Genomic DNA, 23,157 nt, shown 5'->3' with positions numbered 1-23,157 from the left:
TGAGCAAACTGAACCGCCTCAAAGGTTGACACCATCAGACCCAAGGTCTGCATGCAAGTCCGCAGAAAGGACAGATTGTTTACCAACATCAAAACGGATCAGCCCCTGTAACTTGTGCAGCTTGTCCAGAGGAAGAAAGACCCTCGTCAAGGCGGAATCCAGAGTCAGGCCCAGATAATCCAGTCTTAATGAAGGTATCAGGGCAGATTTTTTTAAATGAATGTTCTAACCGAACCAAAGCGTCCGTACAATGATCATCAAGTCGCCCAACAGGGCTAAATGAGAGTCCGTCCTCAACAGAAGATCGTCAGGTATCCCAGCACCGAAATCCCCCCTTGGCGCAGTAATGCCAACACCAGAGTCAGCACCTTGGTAAAAACCCTGGGGGCGGAGGCGAAACCAAAGGGTAACGCTACAAAATGATAATGCTCCTCTCCTACAGTAAAGCGAAGAAAACGCTGGTGTCCAACGTAGATAGGGATGTGTAGGTATGCGTCCTTGATATCTATAGAGGCCAAAAAGTGTCCTTGGTGTAGAGACGCCACTACCGTTCGAATAGATTTCATTTGAAACTTCTGTACCCACACAAAGCGGTTCAGAGCCTTGAGGTCCAGGATTGAACATACTTTGCCTTCTTTTCTGGGCACAATAAACAGGTTTGAAAAGAATCCCTGAAAGCGTACCCGAGAGGGAACCGTCGCAATCATCCCTTGCGACAGCAGGTTTTTTACTGCCTCTCGTAGGTCCCTTAACCGGTCTGAAGATAAGCGTAAATTGGGCGGGAAGAACCTGTCCGATGGTCGAGACCGGAATTCAATCTTGTAACCCGAACGGATCCGTTTGTGGATCCATTTGTCCTGAATCAAGGAAGTCCATGGTTCCGGAAAGAATCGAAGATGTCTCCCCACCCCAGAAACGGGTGAGGGCGTCCCTTCACGCAGACAAGGATTTGTCCGCAGATCCAGACTGGCCTGTTTTTGGCTTACCCAACCATGTCTTCTTGGAACCCCCAGAAGACCGAAATGGCTTTGCTCCTTTCTCCTGTGACCTAGCTGTACGAAAGGGCCGTCTATGAGCAGTGAAAGAGGGCCCCAGTCTAGTGCGTGGTGCCTTGCTCTTGAATGATTGTGGAAGAAGAGTACTCTTCCCACCCGTAAGGCCTTTGATCAGCTTATCCAAGAATGATCCAATTAACCTGTCCCCCATAAAGGGAGGGTCAGAAAGAGCCTTTTTGGAGGCCTGGTCCGCAGACCAGCTCATTAACCAAACCATGCATCTAATAGCAATCCCCACCGCAGACACTCTGGCCACCAGTAGAGCCGCATCCAGCAACAGATCACATATATACCGCTGGGCTTGCACCATTTGGTCCATTAGCTCAATCAGACTCGGAGAGAGCTGCTCCGATTCAAAGTCACCTTTTAGCAACTTCGCCCATTCTGTAATGGTCTGTTACACCAATGTGATCACAAATAGGGATGATCGAACGGTTCGGGTCGACCATCAGTTCGACCCGAACATTGACTGTTCGAACTTTTTGCTGAAAAAGTTCGGAATTCGGCAACCAGAACCAACCAAAATGCAATGGGACAGGAACTGGGCTTTAAAAGCCAGTGATTGGACCAGAACCATCAGTAAAAGCCAATTGAGGAGGCAGGAGGATGCTAGGAATGTAATTGGAGTGACTAGGGGGTCCAGAGGCCAATCAGTAGTGAATAAGCCCCCTAGTATATAACATAGCCCTGCCAAATCTCTAGCATTGTAATACAGGGACGTGGAAGAGAGTGGAAGCAGTTCTGTTACTCCTGCTTCAAAGTGTCATTTAGCAATTATTAGTGTGAGGAAAGGGATATGCAGTGTAGTTAGGGTACTATTTTCCACTATAGTTAGATTTAATAATCTAGTTTCTGTAGGGAAAGTGTTAAGTGTAAGGGGACCGTAGTGTAGTGTAGGGTTAACTGACTGACTGCTATGGCAGGGTGACCAAACCCTTCCATGTCAGGGTGACCGCCATAGAAAGCCATAGAAAAAAGATATTAGAAAATAGAAAGGGAAGAAATTTGGGACTTTATTGGCACCGGTATTAAAAAAGTATATATTTTATTGAAAAGAATCACAAAAAAGTATATTTGAGAAAAGACATAACAGGAATATATAAAAATTCACATATATTTTACATACAGTAAAATTAGGCGGCAAAGGCCTCAAAACCATGTGCAAATGAGATCGCACAACCTACTAGGTAGATAGGGTTGTAACAACAATCGCATATATTACAGAGTAACCTGTATTCATAAGACGGCCATAGAGAGGGATAGTTGCCGTCTCCAAAGGTCGTCTGTACAATATGAGTGATCAGATGTTGAGTTAAATCCCAGTTGCCCTACATGTTTCGCTTAACATAGCAAGCTTCTTCTGGAGCACGTGGTATAAGCAAACATCTGAAAGGAAATTCAGGTTGTGGAACTTAGTAGTAAACTGAGCCAGGTAGGCTATAGAAAGTAACGAGGGGGTCAGTACGTTGTGGTTGGAGCAAATACGTAAGTCCTAATGAAATTCAGGCCACCTTACAATGGACACCAGTAACACCTAATAGTAATGGGGGGGCCAGGAGGAGGAGGGCCCCACTGCCTTCCAATCCAAGCAAAGCAGGGCGAGGTGAGTACACCTCGTATGCCTGAGACCCTGGTAGGTATAGGCACAGATTTGCTCCAGGTCCCACGACCACACGTACACCCCCCCGGATGGAGATACCCCCATTCGGGGGGGGGGGGGTGTACGTGTGGTCGTGGGACCTGCAGCAAATCTGTGCCTATACCTACCAGGGTCTCAGGCATACGAGGTGTACTCACCTCGCCCTGCTTTGCTTGGATTGGAAGGCAGTGGGGCCCTCCTCCTCCTGGCCCCCCCATTACTATTAGGTGTTACTGGTGTCCATTGTAAGGTGGCCTGAATTTCATTAGGACTTACGTATTTGCTCCAACCACAACGTACCGACCCCCTCGTTACTTTCTATAGCCTACCTGGCTCAGTTTACTACTAAGTTCCACAACCTGAATTTCCTTTCAGATGTTTGCTTATACCACGTGCTCCAGAAGAAGCTTACTATGTTAAGCGAAACATGTAGGGCAACTGGGATTTAACTCAACATCTGATCACTCATATTGTACAGACGACCTTTGGAGACGGCAACCATCCCTCTCTATGGCCGTCTTATGAATACAGGTTACTCTGTAATATATGCGATTGTTGTTACAACCCTATCTACCTAGTAGGTTGTGCGATCTCATTTGCACATGGTTTTGAGGCCTTTGCCGCCTAATTTTACTGTATGTAAAATATATGTGAATTTTTATATATTCCTGTTATGTCTTTTCTCAAATATACTTTTTGGTGATTCTTTTCAATAAAATATATACTTTTTTAATACCGGTGCCAATAAAGTCCCAAATTTCTTCCCTTTCTATTTTCCAATTCCATTATCAAGGATGTGGCACCTATAACTATCTTTGTGCGCCTAGGTATCCTGCGACCTAAGTGCGCATATACAAACTTTTGATATAGAAAAAAAGATAGTTTCTATTAGAATTGCAATAGAGCAGGATAGTGGCTTCGCTCCTGTCACACCCGGCTTTTTGTTGCAGGCGTTTTATTGGGCTTTTTTGTGGACGTGTTTGGAGGCAGGCATGACATCTGAACTTCTGTGTAGGGGTAAATACACACACACACACACACACACACACACACACGTATGTATATATACATATATAGGTGTGAAAGTAGCAGAACCCTATGCCTGCGCTAATGAAATAATTAACAGGCATAGGACTTCGCTCCTATCACACCTATATGTGTATATGTGTATAAATACATACAAGTGTGTGTGTATATATACCCCTATACAGAAGTTTAGATGTCATGCCTGCCTCCAAAGACGCCCAAAAAATGCCCAAAAAAACTCCTGCTACAACACACCTGGGCATTTTTGTAGCAGACGCTTTTTTTTGGCCATTTTTTGGGCGTCTTTGGAGGCAGGTAGCCAGGGGTATGCTACCGACTCACGGCATCCCAGGTCGTTCGCGCCCCAGCGAGACGGTCCACTCGCGGGCTCGTCCCCGTCCATCGGGGCTCTGTCCTGACGAGGCCTAGTGCTGGACTATAACCTCGCTGGCCAGGCTGGGAAACCTTAGGGATCTAGAATATCCAGTCCGAAACCCAGCCGGCTGTTGCGTGTAGTTCTCCAGGAACTCTAACTAAAAGAAATGAATCACAAAAAAAAGGTTCCCAAAAAATAAACAGCTAAGACCGAAGTCCTAGCAGAGAACAAGGTCCTACTCCTAAACTAGGCAGAAACAAACTGAGGGCTATAGCAGAGTGTGTGGGGGTATGCCTGCAGGGACTGCCCCATAGGCGTGGTAAAACTTTTTCCTGCCTAGTGTCCTACCTCTGTAGGGGGCAGCATAACCCAATGGTCAAGAAGATATGGAGCTGCATCTGTCAATGAACGATAGAGAAATCTGTAAACGTTATTTTTTTCAGCTTTTTTTACCCATAAAAATCCAAAAAACAATTAAAGCCTGCAATGCTTACCGATAGAGTTACATCTCTGAATTGGATTGGTTGGACTATGCAATGAATAGAAACGAGAGTCCGGGCGGCAGTTTCGCAGTTTCACAAACAAGGCTTTGTTGGGTCCACAGTGAAAATATCTTACTCCTCTGTAAATTCCATCAGTGTAGGCAGAAGGGAGCTCTTCCTCCTATCAAGACAATAAAAATAAAAAAATCGGTTCCACATTCTAATACCAAAAGGTACAAACTTTCCATTAGCTGGTGATTGCACAGAAAGAGTCACCAAAAGTAGTTATCAAGACATTTTACTATAGCAAGAAAAAGGCTTTCCGTACATCAATCATGCTTTAATTATAACTAGAAGATGGGGTAAGGAATAACTTTCGGTGCAGTCAGAGGGCTGCTTGTGGCTGGTTATCAACACATCACCATAGAGCCAAAAAGTGAACAAGTAGCTCAGTTCAAATAAAAAGAATGATTTTAATGCATGGCATTAAAACAGAGAAAGATATGATTAACTGGCTGACAATTGCAAAATCATTATGCACAAACATATTCATATAAACTGCAATCAACAGTTGAAACACATGAGAACACATGATGAGAGAATAGGTGACTGCTTTCTGTGGTTGGTGGAGACATATATAGAAAGTAACAACTGTAAAGTTTGGAGGGGACTTTCAAAGGTACACACAAGATAGAACTTTTCCATACCACGGTACATTCCCACACCGCAAAAAAATATATATAGATATATGATCTACAAAGTTTATTAAACAACACTTAACCACTTGCCCACCAGGCTTTTTCTTACACTTTGTGTTTACAAGTTTAAATCAGTATTTTTTGCTAGAATATTACTTCTAACCCCCAAACATTATACATTTCTTTTCAGCAGAGACCCTAGGGAATAAAATAGTGATTGTTGCAATTTTTTATGTCACACAGTATTTGAGCAACACTTTTTTTTTTTTAGGAAAAAATACACTAATGAATTAAAAAAAATAAATAAATATATATATATATATATATATATATATATCTATATATATATATATATATATATATATATATATATATATATATTATATATATATATATATATATATATATATATATTTACCCCCATTTTAGTTTTTTGCATAATGTGAAAGGTGATGTTACAGCGAGTTTCCCAACATGTCCTGCTTTAAAATTGCGCACGATTATGGAAGGGAAACAAACTACGGTACTTAAAAATCTCCATAGGCGATAGTTTAAACATCTTTACAGGTTACCCGTTTAGAGTTACAGAGGAGGTCTAGCACTAGAATTATTGCTCTCACTCTAACATTCATGGCGATACCTCACATGTGTTGTGCGAATACCGTTCACATGTGTGTGACTTCTGCACGCAAGCACTGCAGTGGGGGTGCTTTAATTTTTTTTTTATCATCACTTTTATTTCTATTACAAGGAATTTAACCACTTACCGCATATCGACGTACCCATACGTCGGGTAACTTTGCGGGGTTATACCGGGATGATGCCTCTAGCTAGACGCATCATCCCGGTACCGCGGTTTGAAGCCGACGGTCGGCTTTCCGTCGGTAACGACCGATGCGGCTCGGGAGCCGCTCGATCGTTACCCGGGTGAGCGGGAGGGGACGTCCCCCCCCTCCCGCCGCCTTCCGTGGCTTTGCTCGGGGCTCCCGTCCCACCGGGAGCCCCGAGCACCCAGCCGGCACGTCCGCCGGCTGGATGGAGTCCCGATGAATGCCGGAAACGGCATTGATCGGGTCTCCGATGAAGTAACCCGGAGGCGGCGTCCATGACGTCACTTCCGGGTTACTGTGCTGCAAAAGGCGGCAAATTTGAAAAACGGCTGTATGCAAAAACGCCGTTTTCGGCGTTTTGCATACAAGGAAGTGTAGTGGAGGGGTCGAGGGTCTTTTAGACCCTTGATCCCTCCATAAAGTGTACCTGTCACTACATATTGGTGTCACAAGGGATGTTTACATTGCTTGTGACAGCAATAAAAGTGATCAGATTTTTTTTTTTAAAAACCTGTAATAAAGTTAAAAAAAAAAAGAAAAAATAAATAGGAAAAAAAATAAAAAAAATTTAGCCGCCCCCGTCACCGTTAGCTCGCGCACAAAAAAAACGTATACGCAAGTCGAGCCGTGAATGAAATCGCTGTTCAAACCACACATGTGAGGTATCGCCGCGACCGCCAGAGCGTGGGCAATAATTTAAGAAAAAGAGCTACACTCTAACTCTAAACTGGTAACCGTTAAATAAATTTAAAGCGTCGCCGATTGAGATCTCTATTGACCGTAGTTTCTCGCCATCCCACGGGGGGGGGGCGCAATTTTAAACCGTAACATGTTGGGTATCCAATTACTCGGCGTGACATCATCTTTCACAATATATAAAAAAAATGGGCTAACTTTACTGTTTATATTTTTTAAATGCAGTGAAATGTGATTTTTCAAATTTTTTCCAAAAAAATTGATTTTTAAAGACCGCTGCGCAAATACCACGTGACAAAAAATTTTGCAATGACCGACATTTTATTCTCCAGAGTCTTTGCTAAAAAAAATATATATAATGTTTGGGGGTTCTAAGTAGTTTTCTAGGAAAAAATACTGGTTTTAACTTGTAAACAAAAAGTGTCCGAAATAGGGCTGGGGCTTAAGTGGTTAAACATCCAAAGCTCTTCTTTACTTTTACAAGCAACAAATCAAAAAAAAAAAATGATTTACTTCCAGCCTGGACAGGAAGTAACATCATGACATCGTCTCAGTTTTCTAAGGCCATAGAGGCGATCAAAGATTATCTACTCTTTGATCGCCAATGAGAGCAGCCGGCCACACCGTTGGATCATTTTTCAGGCGAATCGGCAGAAACGGTAAGCCTGAGAAACACCGGCAAGCGGTGGGTGGGGCGTCCCCTCCTGCCGCTTCGGAAACCGTTCCAGCGACTCATGAGCCGTTCGGAACGGTTTCATGAAAAAAGCCAGCCACAGAAAACGATACTGGGTTTTATGGCTGATATCTTCAGCTATAATCCTGGTAAATCACTTGCAAACCACAACGTGTATATACATATTGTGGTCAGCAAGTTCACACTAGAATGCTGTGCAGGAAAGCTGCGTTCCTGTGAGGCTTCCTGCACTGCTTTCCAATTGCATTGTCCTTGCACACTGCAGCGAGTCTTATTGCAAAGTTAACAGCACCCCAAATGCAGGTTGCAAATGTGCTGCATTTGCTAGCACCAGATGGTAGGTACAAAAAGTACCATGCGATCCAGTTGCAGTGCGTTTCAAAAAGCTTTTGGTATGGTGCGATTTTAGCACTTTTTTTAATGAATGGGCTGAAATCGCACTGCACATAAACTGCATGTGAATCGCACAAGAATAACATAACTTTCCTGTGCCATTCCAATGCAGTTCTTAGTGTGAATGAGCCCTCAATAAGTGTTGTTTAATAAAATGTATATTTATACAATATTGTTTTGTGGTGTGGAAAGGTCATTCTTGTGTGTGTGCCTTAAAGTCCTCTCCACACTTTACTCTTATTACTTTCTATATACAAATGGGATGATGGCACACTACAGCAATGAATAATCCTTAATCTTTAGTTGCCATCGGTTGGTGGAGACATACCAGGCTGTGCCAGTCACAGAGTGTGGGAGTTTTCTAAGGTTCACCTTTTGAGAAAAAGAGAAAATAAAACCTCTGGGCTGGTTCCATTTTAGCCTCTATTTAAATCTGCAGATTTTATGGTGTTGCACACATGACTAGCTATAGCACCAGTGATCTTAGGGCTTGAAAATTCATCTGAGAGTTGGCATAAGCACATTGGCCATTATCACCAGAGAGGCATGCCTTGAATGTAGCATACACTGTGCATGCACTAGTGGACGGAATGTAAATGAAAACACTGCAGAAAACAATTTAAGTAGGTTTAATAAAGGATTTAATCACCTTTACTGAACATTAACTTTCTTTCTTTTGGTAAACATTTAAAATGGGTGGATTTACTTCTGCTTTAAATGATGGAATTATTTGGCAACCAATCCAAAGTAGTGAACTACGTGCAGGGGAATGGAAAGGAGTATATGAACACCAAATGCAGATGAAGATCTGTCATCCTCTTACTGCATATTCTAGGTCAGCTGTTTGACATTTAAGTGAAGAATATATCAGTCAACTGTGCATTGACCAATTAGCCACCTACAGCAAAATCTATCTAAGGCCCCTTTCACACATGCTGTCCGTTTGTCTGTTTTTCATTCATCCGTTGATGGATGAAAAACGGACATCAATGCATCTCTATGTAAAAACGGACGACAACGGATGATCATCCGTTAACATCCGTTTTTATCCGCTTCCGTCAATGTCCGTCTTTTGGAACTTTTCAGACCATTAAAAAATTGGTCTGATTATGAAAAAGTTTTTTCATTGATAGCTTGGCAGTACATGCAAAACTATTTTAGTACTTTTTAGGAATAATACACAAAATATTACAAAAGGCAAGAATTTTGCACAGACAAGAATTACCATTTCAAGACCAGCAATGGTTTGGGGAGAGTCAGGGGTGTGTCCTATCCATCGGATTACTCCATATATGGGAGGATCGTTCACCTCAACCATGGAATTGAGTTCCAAACCATGCCTTATAGATTCTGGTTCAGACAACAAGCTGCCATTTCCAGGAGGATGGTACAGACTGGATGGGGGGTGGTGGTCTTCTGTCGGATGGTTACATATTTGTTGGTCTTCCACTTCAAGAGGATTGTTCAACGGTTGTGGTTCATCCTCTTCGGCTGTTAAACATAATGTTGTAAATATTATAAAGCTCTTCCAAAACCATGAATTCTGCATTAATCATAGACCCAATGATAGTGTACTTACTTTGTACCCAAAAACTATCCAAAAAATGCCTTGCTGTACTTTGCCTTTACACATTATCCCGTGCACTGCTTTATTAAAAAGGCCTGTCTGCACACATACACTTTAATTTATTGTATCCTTTAAGCTGGTGCAGTAGTTTACCATATTCTTTTTAACGGTACCTAGATTGTAAGCTCTAATGAGCAGGGGCCTCTGATTCCTCCTGCATTGAATTGTATTGTAAGGCTGGGTTCACACTTAGTGCGGATGAAGCTCACAGCAGGGGTCTGGTGTGTCCCTGTTCTCCGTTTCAGGGAGGAATCAGGCCCAAATTTTTTAATTCGGACCAGAAACAAAGCCAAATATGCACAGGATCCACAGATATGTGTGAACCAGCTCCATTGAGAGCTGGGCACACTCTCCTGTCATGCAAATTGGATGACAGGAGTTCAAGAAGGGGTTTACCTTATCTTGGAAAAAGGAGAGATTTCCTTTTACTTCTTGTTGCGTCTATAAGACAATAATTTAAGGAAATTCTCCCCAACTTATAACAAATGGTAAAAAATATGGCAGAAGTTTTGACGATACATTAATCAAAAGAGAAAAAAAAATAACAATTGGGCCCCTGCATTCATAGTGCTAACTCCCTTCCTTATGCGTTAATAGTGCCATATGAAAACCACTTTCTAAAATGTATATTCCACCCCATACCCCACAACCTATGGATCTGTGAATGGCCTTATTAATAGCACTAAACTAAGGCGAAGGTGAGTGTGGGTTTTTTCAGGGAAATATTGTATGACCAGCATTACACAACTGGTCTGGGCAAAAGTTAAGACAGAGCTATTACAGACCCGCTAACCAATTTCAAGTCAGCTTTATGGGGGTCACTTATAAACTCATAAGGTCAAGATGAAAAACAGGCAGAGTTTACTTTTGGTAATAACCCCCAGAGTGTGTGTGTTTTTTCTGAAAGGTGTATTATTCACATACATCCTCCTTTGTACTACTTAGCAGGCTAATAATCCAAGATAAGTGTTTTAATAAGGTGAATAAATTGCTCAGTTTCCAGTTTTTGCAAGTTTTATTAAACAGTTGTGGACACTAGACATGCTACTTGTGTATACCTTAACCCAGTGGTCCTGAACTCTGGTCCTCAGGGCACACTAACAGGCCAGATTTTAAGTATTACCTTGGGGAGATGCAGACTAGAGTACTGCAATCACTGAGCAGCAAATTATATCACCTGGGATGTATTTCAGTTATCTTACAAACCTGGCCTGTTAGTGGGCCCTGTAGGCCAGGGTTGAGGACCACTGCCTTAACCGGTCCCTTAACCCTGTTTCTTCTCTCCCCACACCAGTAATTCCCATTTGTCCAAATGACAGCTGATAATTGCTGTGTACATAAAACAGTGGTCATAGATGCTGCTATCAAAAAACAGACCTTCTGACACAGTGTTTATATACATTGCTCAAAAGTGGGAAAAAAGATACACAAAGTACAACAGTACTTTTCTATTTATTCCTCTGCAGATACTCTAGCAAACTGGTGCCAAAACCCCCACATTTTTTTTGATTTTTTTCCAGGCATTTTTATTTTACTGATTTGAATGCAGCCCATTGGTTTACATATCAGTAAAAAATCACTGCCCTTAGATCCTTAAAGAAAAATATGCGTTACTACGTTTTTTTTTGCGAGTACATCACACCTTTTCCCCATAATATCTGAAAATTGGCATTCTGGGAGCTAGAATTTTTATGCATGTATATATGTACAGTACACTATACGGCCCACACTTTTGTGTGCAGGAACTTACTGTCAGGAAAATCTTGCATTCATATATCAGTATCATGTGCAAGGACCATAAATGGCATTAATCTGCATATAATGCCATGATATATATATATATATATATGAGCAGTGTAAATCTACCAATCCTGCCAGCAGATTTATAAGCACATATAAAAATGTTCAACTTGTCCATTCTCCTTCTGTTATTATAAATGAGATTTACATAGTAATTGACAGCTGCTAAACTTGACATATATGTATACAGAATATTATATATATGGGATATTGATCTGGTCAGTTAAGTAGCAGAGGGGGTTGTTAATCAGTTTCAGCTGCTTTTGGGGTTAATTAAATTAACAGGTGCACTAGATGGGCAATAATGAGACAACCTCCAAAACAGGAATGGCTTGACAGGTAGAGGTCACTGCCATTTTTTCCCTACTCATCTGTTCTGACTTTTTTTTTTCACTAGTTTTGCATTTGGCTAGGGTCATCAGCAGGACCGGTATCTGCTCCTTTGTGCAAGGAGGAACAGGATCAGCACTGCCAAAGCCCTACAAAATGACTTCCAGCAGGACAGAGACAGACTTCATAAGGGTGGCCTGAGGGCCCGATGTCCTCAAGTGGGCCCTGTGCTCACTGCCCGGTACCGTGGAGCTCAATTGTCATTTGCCATTGAACACCAGAATTGGCAGGTCTGTCACTGGCACCCTGTGCTTTTCACAGACGAGAGCAGGTTCACCCTGAGCACGTGTGACAGCCCTGAAAGGGTCTGGAGAAGCCGTGGAGAACATTATGCTGCCTGTACCATTTAGCTTAACTGGTTTGGTGGTGGGTCAGTGATGGCCTGGGAAGGCATATCCATAGGAGGGATGCACAGACCTCTAAAGGCTAGACAATGGCACCCTGTCTGTCATTAGGTATCTGGATGAAATCCTTGGATCCATTGTTGGACCCTACGGTGGTGCAGTGGGTCCTGGGTTCCTCCCGGTCCACGGCAATGCCCGGCCTAATGTGGCGAGAGCATGCAGCCAGTTCCTGGGGGGATGAAGGAATTGATACCATTGAATGGCCCCCACGCTTGCTTGACCAAAATCCAATACAACACCTCTGGGACATTATGTTTTGGTCCATCCAACGCCACCAGGTTGCACCTCAGTCTGTTCAGGAGCTTAGAGATGCCCTGGTCCAGATCTGGGAGGAAATACCCCAGGACACCATCTGTCGTCTCATTAGGAGCATGCCCTGACATTGTCAGGCATGCATACAAGCACGTGGGGGGCCATACAAACTACTAAGTACCATTTTGCGTTGCTGAAAAGAAAATTCAGCAAAATGGACTTGCTTGATTAATCATTTTTTCACTTTGATTTTCAGGGGGGTCTTAGAATTCAGCCCTCTGTAGGTTGATAATTTTATTTCCATGAAACAATGTGGCATCCTTTCATTCCTAACACATTACCCAGTACATATCAGTTTGGAGATCCAACATGATATTTTACCAGCTTTTACCAGCAGTGTATTTAAAATCAATTAGCCTTGAACTTTCAATAAACCCTGGACTTTATGGAACTCCTACCTACTACTACTCTGCCCTTGGTATATATACTAATGTTAAATACATTTTTAAGTGAAAGAAAACGGAGGAGGAAGGTTTAATCAGCAGCTTCCATGCATGTGCTGCATATAGCGGTGACCCAAAGCTCAAAGCTCATTTTAGGCCTTTGTGACCTCGGCCAATGTATTTACTGTATGTAAAGCTAAAATTAGAGCCATATTGTCTTGACTAAATGACATTACCCTGTAATGTGTTCTCCTCTGGAGCACATCGCTTCCTGTTTCTTTCTTCATCTGGTGGCATTGCTGAAATAAAGAAAGAAAAAAACATCAGACAATGTGTAACAAATGTCTATATATAATGAACATAATGGAAAGGAAGCCCACAGGATGAAAACAAATTATGCTGCAATATGCTGCAGCCAGGAATGGCAGGCCATGCTGTTTCAAGGGAATTTATTTTCCAATAATTTTTATTATTATTATTGCTCAGGTACATACATCTCCAAAAGGTAAAACATGCAATACAATTTTTCATTTTGAAATGCATAGAAAATACTCCTCATCATAGCCTGACTTTCAGAAAAAAAAATTATGAAAATTTAAGAAAACAAAAGTGTAAAAAAAAAAATAAATAAATAAGTTTTTATTGTGGAGTAGCTTTACAAATTGGAAGTCATTTTGTTACACTTTGAAGGTGAAATGCAGTGTATAAATTAGTATTATACTTGAAATAAAAGTAAAGTTTGTTCAGTAAAATATACTAAACTAGCTTTTTAAAATTCCAATTTTTTATTACAAATAGAATACCAAGAACTGTATATTTTAAGAGCATTTCAACTATACATGAGAACAGTTAACCAACCCCGTTTCCCTCATAATAATATAAAAGCATCCTGACAATAAGCATTTTCATTTATTGGCAATGCTGATCCAGAAACATGTATTGCTCTATGAAGAACATATTCCACACACAAAAAAATCAGCTTTGAAAACAAAACGATTCACAATTTTTCCGTTTTTTTTTTTTTCTCCCAGGTCTTTCCATCTCTACTGGTGCTATTTAGGTACCTGCTATAAAGAATAAAACATCTAAACAATTTTTCCAAAGCCCGCATATAGACAACGTAGATCGTGAATTCAAATTTAAGAACAAATAACAAAATTTAGGTAAAAAAACATACTGTGCACCAGAAGTCCACAGTTAATAAAAGTAAGGTTTTAAACACAGTATCACACCAGTTACTGTACTCCAGCTACATCAAACATTTGTAACCACTCATTTCATTTAAAATAAAAGCTACCAGTTCCATGCTCTATATAGACTAGGAATTGTTCAATTTTATGAATTATTTCAGATATTCAAGGCCAACGTTTGTCTCCACCTATTAGCAATACAATATTCTTGCAGCAACAAAATGTACGTTAATGGGAAGTAATCATTAGTAAAACTTAATATTGCTAGTTGTGGAGTGGGTGTTATAAGAATCCTGGCAATTGTAGATAATAATTTAAACACTGACCAACAAAAACGTCTTATGTTTTTTTTAATCCCAAAGGATATGAAATGTATGTCCCACTTGACTTGAGTTCTTTTCTGTTAGTTTTTATAGCACCAGGAGCCTCACCCCTTAGCCCCGGTTCACACTACTGCGTGTGCGGGGTTCGCATGTCATGTCGGAGCGCACTGCTCCGACATGACATGCGATCAGCTGTGCGGTGCGAGTTTAGCCATACAGTTTGTATGGCTAAATTCGCATCGCACCCGCAGCAAACACGCACAGGAGGCATTTTTGCTGCCGCATCAGGATCGGATCGCACATCGGTTCACACTTGTGCGATCCGATCCTGTGCGAACTGCACGATCGCACTGCGATATGCGATCAAACTGGGGGTGTCGTTAAGATTACATTGACACCCCCAGCGGATCGCATATGGCAGTGTGAACTGCCGGGGGTGCGTGTGCGATGCGGGAACAGGCTGCGAATTTGCAGCCTTCCCGCATCGCATCAGTGTGAACCGAGCCTTAGATCGGGGTGGGGAACCTTTTTTCTACCAAGGGCCATTTGGATTTTTGTAACATCATTCGGGGGCCGTACAAAATGTATGCATAAATGTAATAGGTATTGCTTTGCGGCAAAAAACGCTGTAAAAAATTGCGTGAAAGGGGCCTTCAGTAATCAAGGTATAGTGTGCCCCCTTTCAATGCAGACTGACCACAGCGTGCTTCCTTTCAATGCAGACTGACCACAGCGTGCCCCCCTTTCAATGCAGACTGACCACAGTGTGCCCCCCTTTCAATGCAGACTGACCACAGCGTGCCCCCCTTTCAATGCAGAGTGACCACAGCGTGCCCCCCTTTCAATGCAGAGTGACCACAGCGTGCCCCCTTTCAATGCAGAGTGACCACAGCATGCCCCCTTTCAATGCGGAGTGCCCACAGCGTGCCCCCTTTCATTGCGGAGTGCCTACAGCGTGCCCCCTTTCAATGGGGAGTGCCCACAGCGTGCCCCCTTTCAATGCAGAGTGCCCACAGCGTGCCTCCTTTCAATGCGGAGTGCCCACAGCGTGCCCCCTTTCAATGCGGAGTGCCCACAGCGTGCCCCCTTTCAATGCGGAGTGCCCACAGCAAGCCCCCTTTCAATGCGGAGTGCCCACAGAGTGCCCCCTTTCAATGCAGAGTGACCACAGCATGCCCCCTTTCAATGCAGAGTGACCACAGCATGCCCCCTTTCAATGCGGAGTGCCCACAGAGTGCCCCCTTTCAATGCAGAGTGACCACAGCATGCCCCCTTTCAATGCAGAGTGACCACAGCGTGCCCCCTTTCAATGCGGAGTGACCACAGCGTGCCCCCTTTCAATGCGGAGTGCCCACAGCGTGCCCCCTTTCAATGGGGAGTGCCCACAGCGTGCCCCCTTTCAATGCGGAGTGCCCACAGCGTGCCCCCTTTCAATGCGGAGTGCCCACAGCGTGCCCCCTTTCAATGCGGAGTGCCCACAGCGTGCCCCCTTTCAATGCGGAGTGCCCACAGCGTGCCCCCTTTCAATGCGGAGTGCCCACAGCGTGCCCCCTTTCAATGCGAAGTGCCCACAGCGTGCCCCCTTTCAATGCGGAGTGCCCACAGCGTGCCCCCTTTCAATGCGGAGTGCCCACAGCGTGCCCCCTTTCAATGCGGAGTGCCCACAGCGTGCCCCCCTTTCAATGCAGAGTGCCCACAGCGTGCCCCCTTTCAATGCAGAGTGCCCACAGCGTGCCCCCTTTCAATGCAGAGTGCCCACAGCGTGCCTTCCCGCATCGCATCAGTGTGAACCGAGCCTTAGATCGGGGTGGGGAACCTTTTTTCTACCAAGGGCCATTTGGATTTTTGTAACATCATTCGGGGGCTGTACAAAATGTATGCATAAATGTAATAGGTATTGCTTTGCGGCAAAAAACGCTGTAAAAAATTGCGTGAAAGGGGCCTTCAGTAATCAAGGTATAGTGTGCCCCCTTTCAATGCAGACTGACCACAGCGTGCTTCCTTTCAATGCAGACTGACCACAGCGTGCCCCCCTTTCAATGCAGACTGACCACAGCGTGCCCCCCTTTCAATGCAGACTGACCACAGCGTGCCCCCCTTTCAATGCAGACTGACCACAGCGTGCCCCCTTTCAATGCAGAGTGCCCACAGCGTGCCTCCTTTCAATGCGGAGTGCCCACAGCGTGCCCCCTTTCAATGCGGAGTGCCCACAGCGTGCCCCCTTTCAATGCGGAGTGCCCACAGCGTGCCCCCTTTCAATGCGGAGTGCCCACAGCGTGCCCCCTTTCAATGCGGAGTGCCCACAGCGTGCCCCCTTTCAATGCAGAGTGCCCACAGCGTGCCCCCTTTCAATGCGGAGTGCCCACAGCGTGCCTCCTTTCAATGCGGAGTGCCCACAGCGTGCCCCCTTTCAATGCGGAGTGCCCACAGCGTGCCCCCTTTCAATGCGGAGTGCCCACAGCGTGCCCCCTTTCAATGCGGAGTGCCCACAGCGTGCCCCCTTTCAATGTGTAGTGCCCACAGCGTGCCCCCTTTCAATGCGGAGTGCCCAGAGCGTGCCCCCTTTCAATGTGTAGTGCCCACAGCGTGCCCCCTTTCAATGCGGAGTGCCCAGAGCGTGCCCCCTTTCAATGTGGAGTGCCCAGAGCGTGCCCCCTTTCAATGCGGAGTGCCCAGAGCGTGCCCCCTTTCAATGTGGAGTGCCCAGAGCGTGCCTCCTTTCAATGTGGAGTGCCCAGAGCGTGCCCCCTTTCAATGTGGAGTGCCCGCAGCCTGCCCCCTTTCAATGCGGAGTGCCCGCAGCCTGCCCCCTTTCAATGCGGAGTGCCCGCAGCCTGCCCCCTTTCATTGCGGAGTGCCCACAGCCTGAACAGCGTACCAAGCCCCAGTGCACTTCACTTACCTGTTTTAGCGGCGGCTTCCTCTTCAGTCCCCGCGTCTCTTCGAGTTCTCCCGCGTCCCGCCTCCTCCTCGGCCAATGGCATTGGCCGAGGAGGAGGAGGAACTGTGAGACAGTAGCGAATTTTCATTCGCTATTGTCACACAAATGGGCGGGCTCGAGGCGCACTGCTCTGTGCCTCGGGTCCACCCTTTTCGGAGATTCACAGTGTCAGAACGGAGCCATCGGCTCCTTCTGACACAGCGGCACGGGGGGCCGGACAGAACGATCGTGCGGGCCGCATGCGGCCCGCGGGCCGGAGGTTCCCCACCCCTGCCTTAGATGAAGGATAAGATATTACAAAATTTTCAGATTTATGCTAGAATTCTTATGTTTTAGCCTTTAAGAATCCAAGAAGATACATTTAAAGATGGAAAGAGATGCTGATTTACTCCGAAAAGGATATCAAGCAACACTTTCGATACATTTAAAGAGTCTAATTGCAATAGACATTTCCAAGCCAGCAAAGACGCTTGTATGGAGGGGTATGCTCACGGTGAGCTGTTGCTTTTGATTATTGATATGCAGTTTGCCAGGTTCAGGTTCAGCCAGGCCTTCAATTGACCCAATAAGCATGCCCTATAATAATTCTGTAAACATAAGACCTATGCTGCCTTGAGATTTCTGTTTTGTATGTTATATGGGAGCCTTGCTCTCTTTCCTTTCCATACACATTGTTTCAAAGCTGTATTAAAAGAACTGGAATCATTCTGAATTAATAGAATATTTTTGGTAGAAGAACCATTTGGAATGGCACTATGCAACCCTCCCAGGATAACTCATACCGTTCCAATTGCAAAAGATTCTGCTTAATATTATTTAAAGCGGTTGTAAACCCTATAAAAAAAAAAATAAAAAAAAAAAACCTGCAAGACAAAGGCATAATGAGCTAGTATGCATCGCATACTAGCCCATTATGTGTAACTTACCTTAAAACGAAGCCCCGACACGGACCCCCGGACATCGATGCGGGCGCTGCCATGATCCCTCGTCGTCTCTTCCGGGTTCGGCGGCTCCGGCGCGCTGATTGGCCGGAAGAGACGGCTCCAGCGCGCTGATTGGCCGGAGCCGCGATGACGTCACTCCCGCGCATGCGCGCGGGAGTGATTTTTCCGGCAAACTCCCGGCAACTTAATTGAAGGTCCCCCCGGACCTTCAGAGCGCATGCGCCGCTCGCGCGAGCGGCTGCATGCACTGTAAATATCTCCTAAACCATGCCGGTTTAGGAGATATTATTTGTACCTACACGTAAGCCTTATTATAGGCTTACCTGTAGGTAAAAGTGTCAAAAAGCGGGATACAACCGCTTTAATAGTACAGCATGATATACCTACCGTATATCTTAAAAAAAAAAAAGGCAAGGAAAATAATGCCCAAATATGGAATATACTTGTTTTTGTGGAACTGACCACACCAACAGGAAAGACTGAAGATTTTGTAGCGTTCATATTATAAGACACTTTTCAAAACAAATCCATCACCTCCTGCACCGCCCGCAGGATATTACTCTTACCAAGCAAGGAGGGACCGGAGCGGTCCCTTCTCAGCTAGGCAGACCCCCAGGGGTAGTTTGCAGTACTCACAAACTGGGAAAGCTTTCCTGAAACTGGACCCCCTCTACACTGCAGGTCCTCGGCACACCGGATCCTCTCTGCAGCTCAGCTCAGCTCTCTCTGTCCCCTCAGGCAAGCTGCCTGGGACACCCGATCTTTCTGACAGGAGGAGAGACAGCCGTACCCTCCCTCCTGGGACTCTGCTTCCCGCCAAAGACGCTGTGTCGTGCACTCCCCTCAAACCTATACCCACTCCGAGAATCCTGTGCGGCAGAATCTGCCTTTCTGGGGTAGATACAGGTCTGAATGTGCTATTGATTGAGTTTTCTCCACTGCCCAATGAGAGCCCTCTCAGGAGCACAGCAGGGAGACTCCCCAGTCTCAACAGCCACACCTGGGAGACATGACAGCCCAGCCGAAAATCATCGCCCTGCTGTTAGGCAGTCAGGGCCCACTATACTTGCCTAGCACCTACCTTGTAGGGTGCTACATCTGTATAATGTATTGTATTTTCTGTACAATTTAAAACTGCAATAAAAATAATTTTTAACCACCTCCCACCCGGCCAATGTACATATACGGCCGAGTGGGAGCTTCCTCCTTCTGAGTGGACGTTCAGGAACGTCCTGCAGAAGGAGGGAGATCGCGCTGCAGCGTGCACGCACAGCGGCGCGCTCTCAGTGTGCCTGTGTCCCCCGGACACAGAGCAACACCGCTCGCTCTGTGATTGGCCCTCCTGATTACATGATGGCCATGTCCAATCACAGCCTTCATGTGATGTAAATAGAGACATTGTCACGGTGTTCGGCTCTGCTTCTCTCACACAGTGAGGAGAAGGAGAGCGGATCGGTGCTGGCAGGCGGCGATCAACAAGTATAGAGCTGTTTTACTGCTAGTGCCCCCAACCACAGTGTCCCCAAAAGTTTCCCCAAACACAGTGCCCCCACAATAAAACACAATTGTCACACATCTGTCCCAATAAAATCTGTCCCAGTGAACATCTTCCACATCTGTCCGTGATCATCTGGCGCACATCTGCCACATCTGGTGCACATCATTTTCCGCATCTGGCGCACATCAACTGCCACATCTGTCCGTGATCATCTGGCGCAGATTATCTGCCACATCTGGTGCACATCAATTGCCACATATGTCCATGATAATCTGGCGTACATCTGGCACACATCATCTGCCGCACATCTGCCACATCTGTCCGTGATCATCTGGCGCAGATTATCTGCCACATCTGGCGCACATCGACTGCCACATATGTCTGTGATCATCTGGCGCACATCATCTGCCACATATGTCCGTGATCATCTGGCGCACATCTGCCTGCCACATCTGTCCGTGATCATCTGGCGCAGATTATCTGCCACATCTAGCGCACATCTGCCACATCTGGTGCACATCAACTGCCACATATGTCAGTGATAATCTGGCACACATCATCTGCCACACATCTGTCTGTGATCATCTGGCGCACATATGCCACACATCTTGCGCACATCTGCAACATCTGGTGCACATCATTTGCAAAATCTGTCTGTGATCATCTGGCGCACATCATCGGCCATATCTGTCAGTGATCATCTATCACATCTGTAGTCATCTGGCGCACATCATATGCCACATCTGTCAAAGTGAACATCTGCCACATCCCAGTGATCAACATCTGTCACACATCTGTCCCAGGAATCAGCGCACATCTGTCCACATGGCTAAAAAATGATCCAGGGCCTTCAAAAATGTGATAGGTACTCAGGAAATGAAATGTGTAATTTATGCTCCTAGAACGCCTGACGGTGCTACTTGGATGTTGGGCCTCTGTATGAGACCAGGTTGTGAAAAAGTCCCACATATGTGGTATCGCCATACTCAAGAGGAGTAGCAGAATATATTTTGGGGTGTGATTTTGCTATGTACATGCTATGTGTTAATTTTATAAATTGACAACTTTGTGTAAAAAAAAAAAAAAAAAAAAAAAAATAGGTTTTCATTTTCTTTACACATTTTCCAAAAACTTGTGGAAAAAAAAATGATACGTTCAAAAGACTCATTGTGCCTCGTGGAATATACATTGGGGTGTTTGGTTTCCAAAGTGGGGTCATTTTTTGGGTAATTCTTTTGTCCTGGTGCTCCAGGGCCTTCAAAAACGTAATAGGTACTCAGGAAATGCAACTTCAAAAAACTCACTATGTCTCTTACTAAATACCTTGGACTGTCATTTACAAAAAAGGGGTCATTTGGGGGGTATTTGTACTGTCCTGACATTTTAGGGCCTCAAGAAATGAGATAGGTAGTCAGTACATCAGAACTGATCAATTTTCGATGATACGTAGCCTAGCTTGTAGACTCAAACTTTCACGCAAACCTATTATCATACACTTATCAGGATTTTTTTTTACCAAAGACATGTAGCAGAATACATCCTGGCCTAAAATTATAACGAATTTTGATTTTATTGGATTTCTTTTAAAACAAAATGTAGAAAATATGTTTTTTTTTTTTTTCAAAATTTCTGTTATTTTTCGCTTATATCACAAAACATAAAAAGCCCAGTAGTGAATAAATACCACCAAAAGAAAGCTCTATTTGTGTAAACAAAATGATAAAAATGGCATTTGGGTACAGTGTAGCATGACTGAGTAATTGTCATTCAAATTGTGAGAGCACCGAAAGCTGAAAATTGGTCTGGGAAGGAAGGGGGTGAAAGTGCCCAGTATTGAGGTGGTTAAACAAAAAAAAAAAAAATATATAGACGCTTTTTCTGAAACCAAGGTAAAAAATAGAGGGTACTTTCTATGACTGTACATATCGTAAAAGAAAGCATTCTCCTAGTACCATAGGGGGTTCCTCGACAAAGCTTAGTTGGTCTGGTTAATGAGAGATGGGGTAATATTAGCTAGCCAGTTAGCAAAATGTTACCATACAGGATATCTTGAAGTCTGTATATAGGACAGAAATGGCCCGGCATTGTGGAGGCTACTAGGCTCCTTCCCTGGTTTGAAAAGTCACAATTATAGTTACAAAGTTAATCTGGTTGAAAAAAAGACCAAGTCCATCCAGTTCAACCAACAAAGAAAAAAGAAAAACCAACACACTTCAATAGAAAACCTCCATTTACACTATCCAATACCCACAGCTGAACCAGAGGAAGGCAACAAAACCCCAAAAAGGCATTATCCAATTTGTTCCAGAAGGGAAAATAAATTCCTTCTGGATCCCTCAAGAGGCAGTTGGATATTCCCTGGATCATGTTTACCTATAAATATTAGTATCCAGTTATATTATGTGCAATTAGGAAAGAATTCAACTTTTCCTAAAATAATCTACCGAGTTGGCCAGAAACAGCTCTTGAGGGAGTCTATTTTCACAGCTCTTACTGTGAAGAAGCCTTTCTGTATTTTGAGATTAAATCTCTTTTCCTCCAGATGTAAATAGTGGCCCCTTGTCCTCTATGATGAATAAATCTATACCAAGTTCACTTTATGGACCCCTTATGAATGTATACATGCTGATCATATCCCCCTAAACGCGAAGCTCCAGGCTCCTTCATAAAAAATTTAAAAAGTCAGCAGCTTCATATACTGTAGCTGCTGACTTTTAATATTAGGAAACTTACCTGTCCAGGGATCCTGCATTGAAAAATTGGCTCTCAGGTGCTGCCGCCGCCATTTGTTGTAAGGGAAACTGACAGTGAGGCCTTCTGGCTAGAGTAAAATACTCCTTTGTTTTTTACTTCCTCACTAGTAGTAAAGACGTGGGGGTAGAGTTTTATTTAGGTAGTTTAGAAGCATGGAGTCTCTTGGATGCACGCCACATTGCTTTGTAAACTTTTAGCCTTATTCCACATTGCTTTACTCTTGTAAGGGCTATTTAAGCCATGGACATTCAGAGATTCAGATTTAATGACCATTCATCACATGGAACTGATGTGTAGATCACATAAAATAAGTTCACATAACGTGAAAAGGGACAATTTACCTCGAGGATCAGCTGATAATCTGACCTCACCTGATAAAGGACCAATCTGCCACCAAAATAGGAGTTTGCATGTAGAAAAAACACTTTGGAGCAGCACATCGTAGGACTTCTGTTGATAGATTGGTGCAAGCAGAAAAACTAAAAACAGGTAGCGAAAAACAAAGTAAAGAACATATAAAAATGGGAGTATCCTTATGGAGCAGCACTCACTGCTTCTTCCAAATGGGGGAAAAAAAACTCAGGAGTAGTCTAGTCAGGCCAGGGCAGTGGGATAAACTGAAATCCACTGTGTATTAGCACACAGTAGTATAAGTAATCAAAAAGTAAAAATGTAGGAACCAGTACTAATGCAGTGAAAAGG

General features: G+C 44.1%; 1 protein-coding gene across 1 annotated transcript in view; it reads right to left on the bottom strand.

Moving 5' to 3' along the window:
• LOC309544415 (ubiquitin carboxyl-terminal hydrolase CYLD-like) overlaps positions 1-23,157 on the bottom strand; it is a 126,051-nt gene that overhangs the window by 75,969 nt on the left and 26,925 nt on the right. Inside the window, exons 4-6 of the mRNA XM_082243326.1 lie at positions 13,042-13,104; positions 9,115-9,380; positions 4,591-4,759 (exon numbers count right to left, since the gene is read on the bottom strand). Coding sequence (XP_082099452.1) covers positions 4,591-4,759; positions 9,115-9,380; positions 13,042-13,104 — 498 coding nt within the window. The remainder of the gene's footprint in view (positions 1-4,590; positions 4,760-9,114; positions 9,381-13,041; positions 13,105-23,157) is intronic.

Source organism: Pelophylax lessonae, assembly GCF_965119305.1.
Source record: "Pelophylax lessonae genome assembly, chromosome: 1".
Classification (NCBI taxonomy): domain Eukaryota; kingdom Metazoa; phylum Chordata; class Amphibia; order Anura; family Ranidae; genus Pelophylax; species Pelophylax lessonae.
The sequence above is the reverse complement of the archived record's forward strand: the minus strand, read 5'-3'. Positions and strand labels throughout refer to the sequence as shown.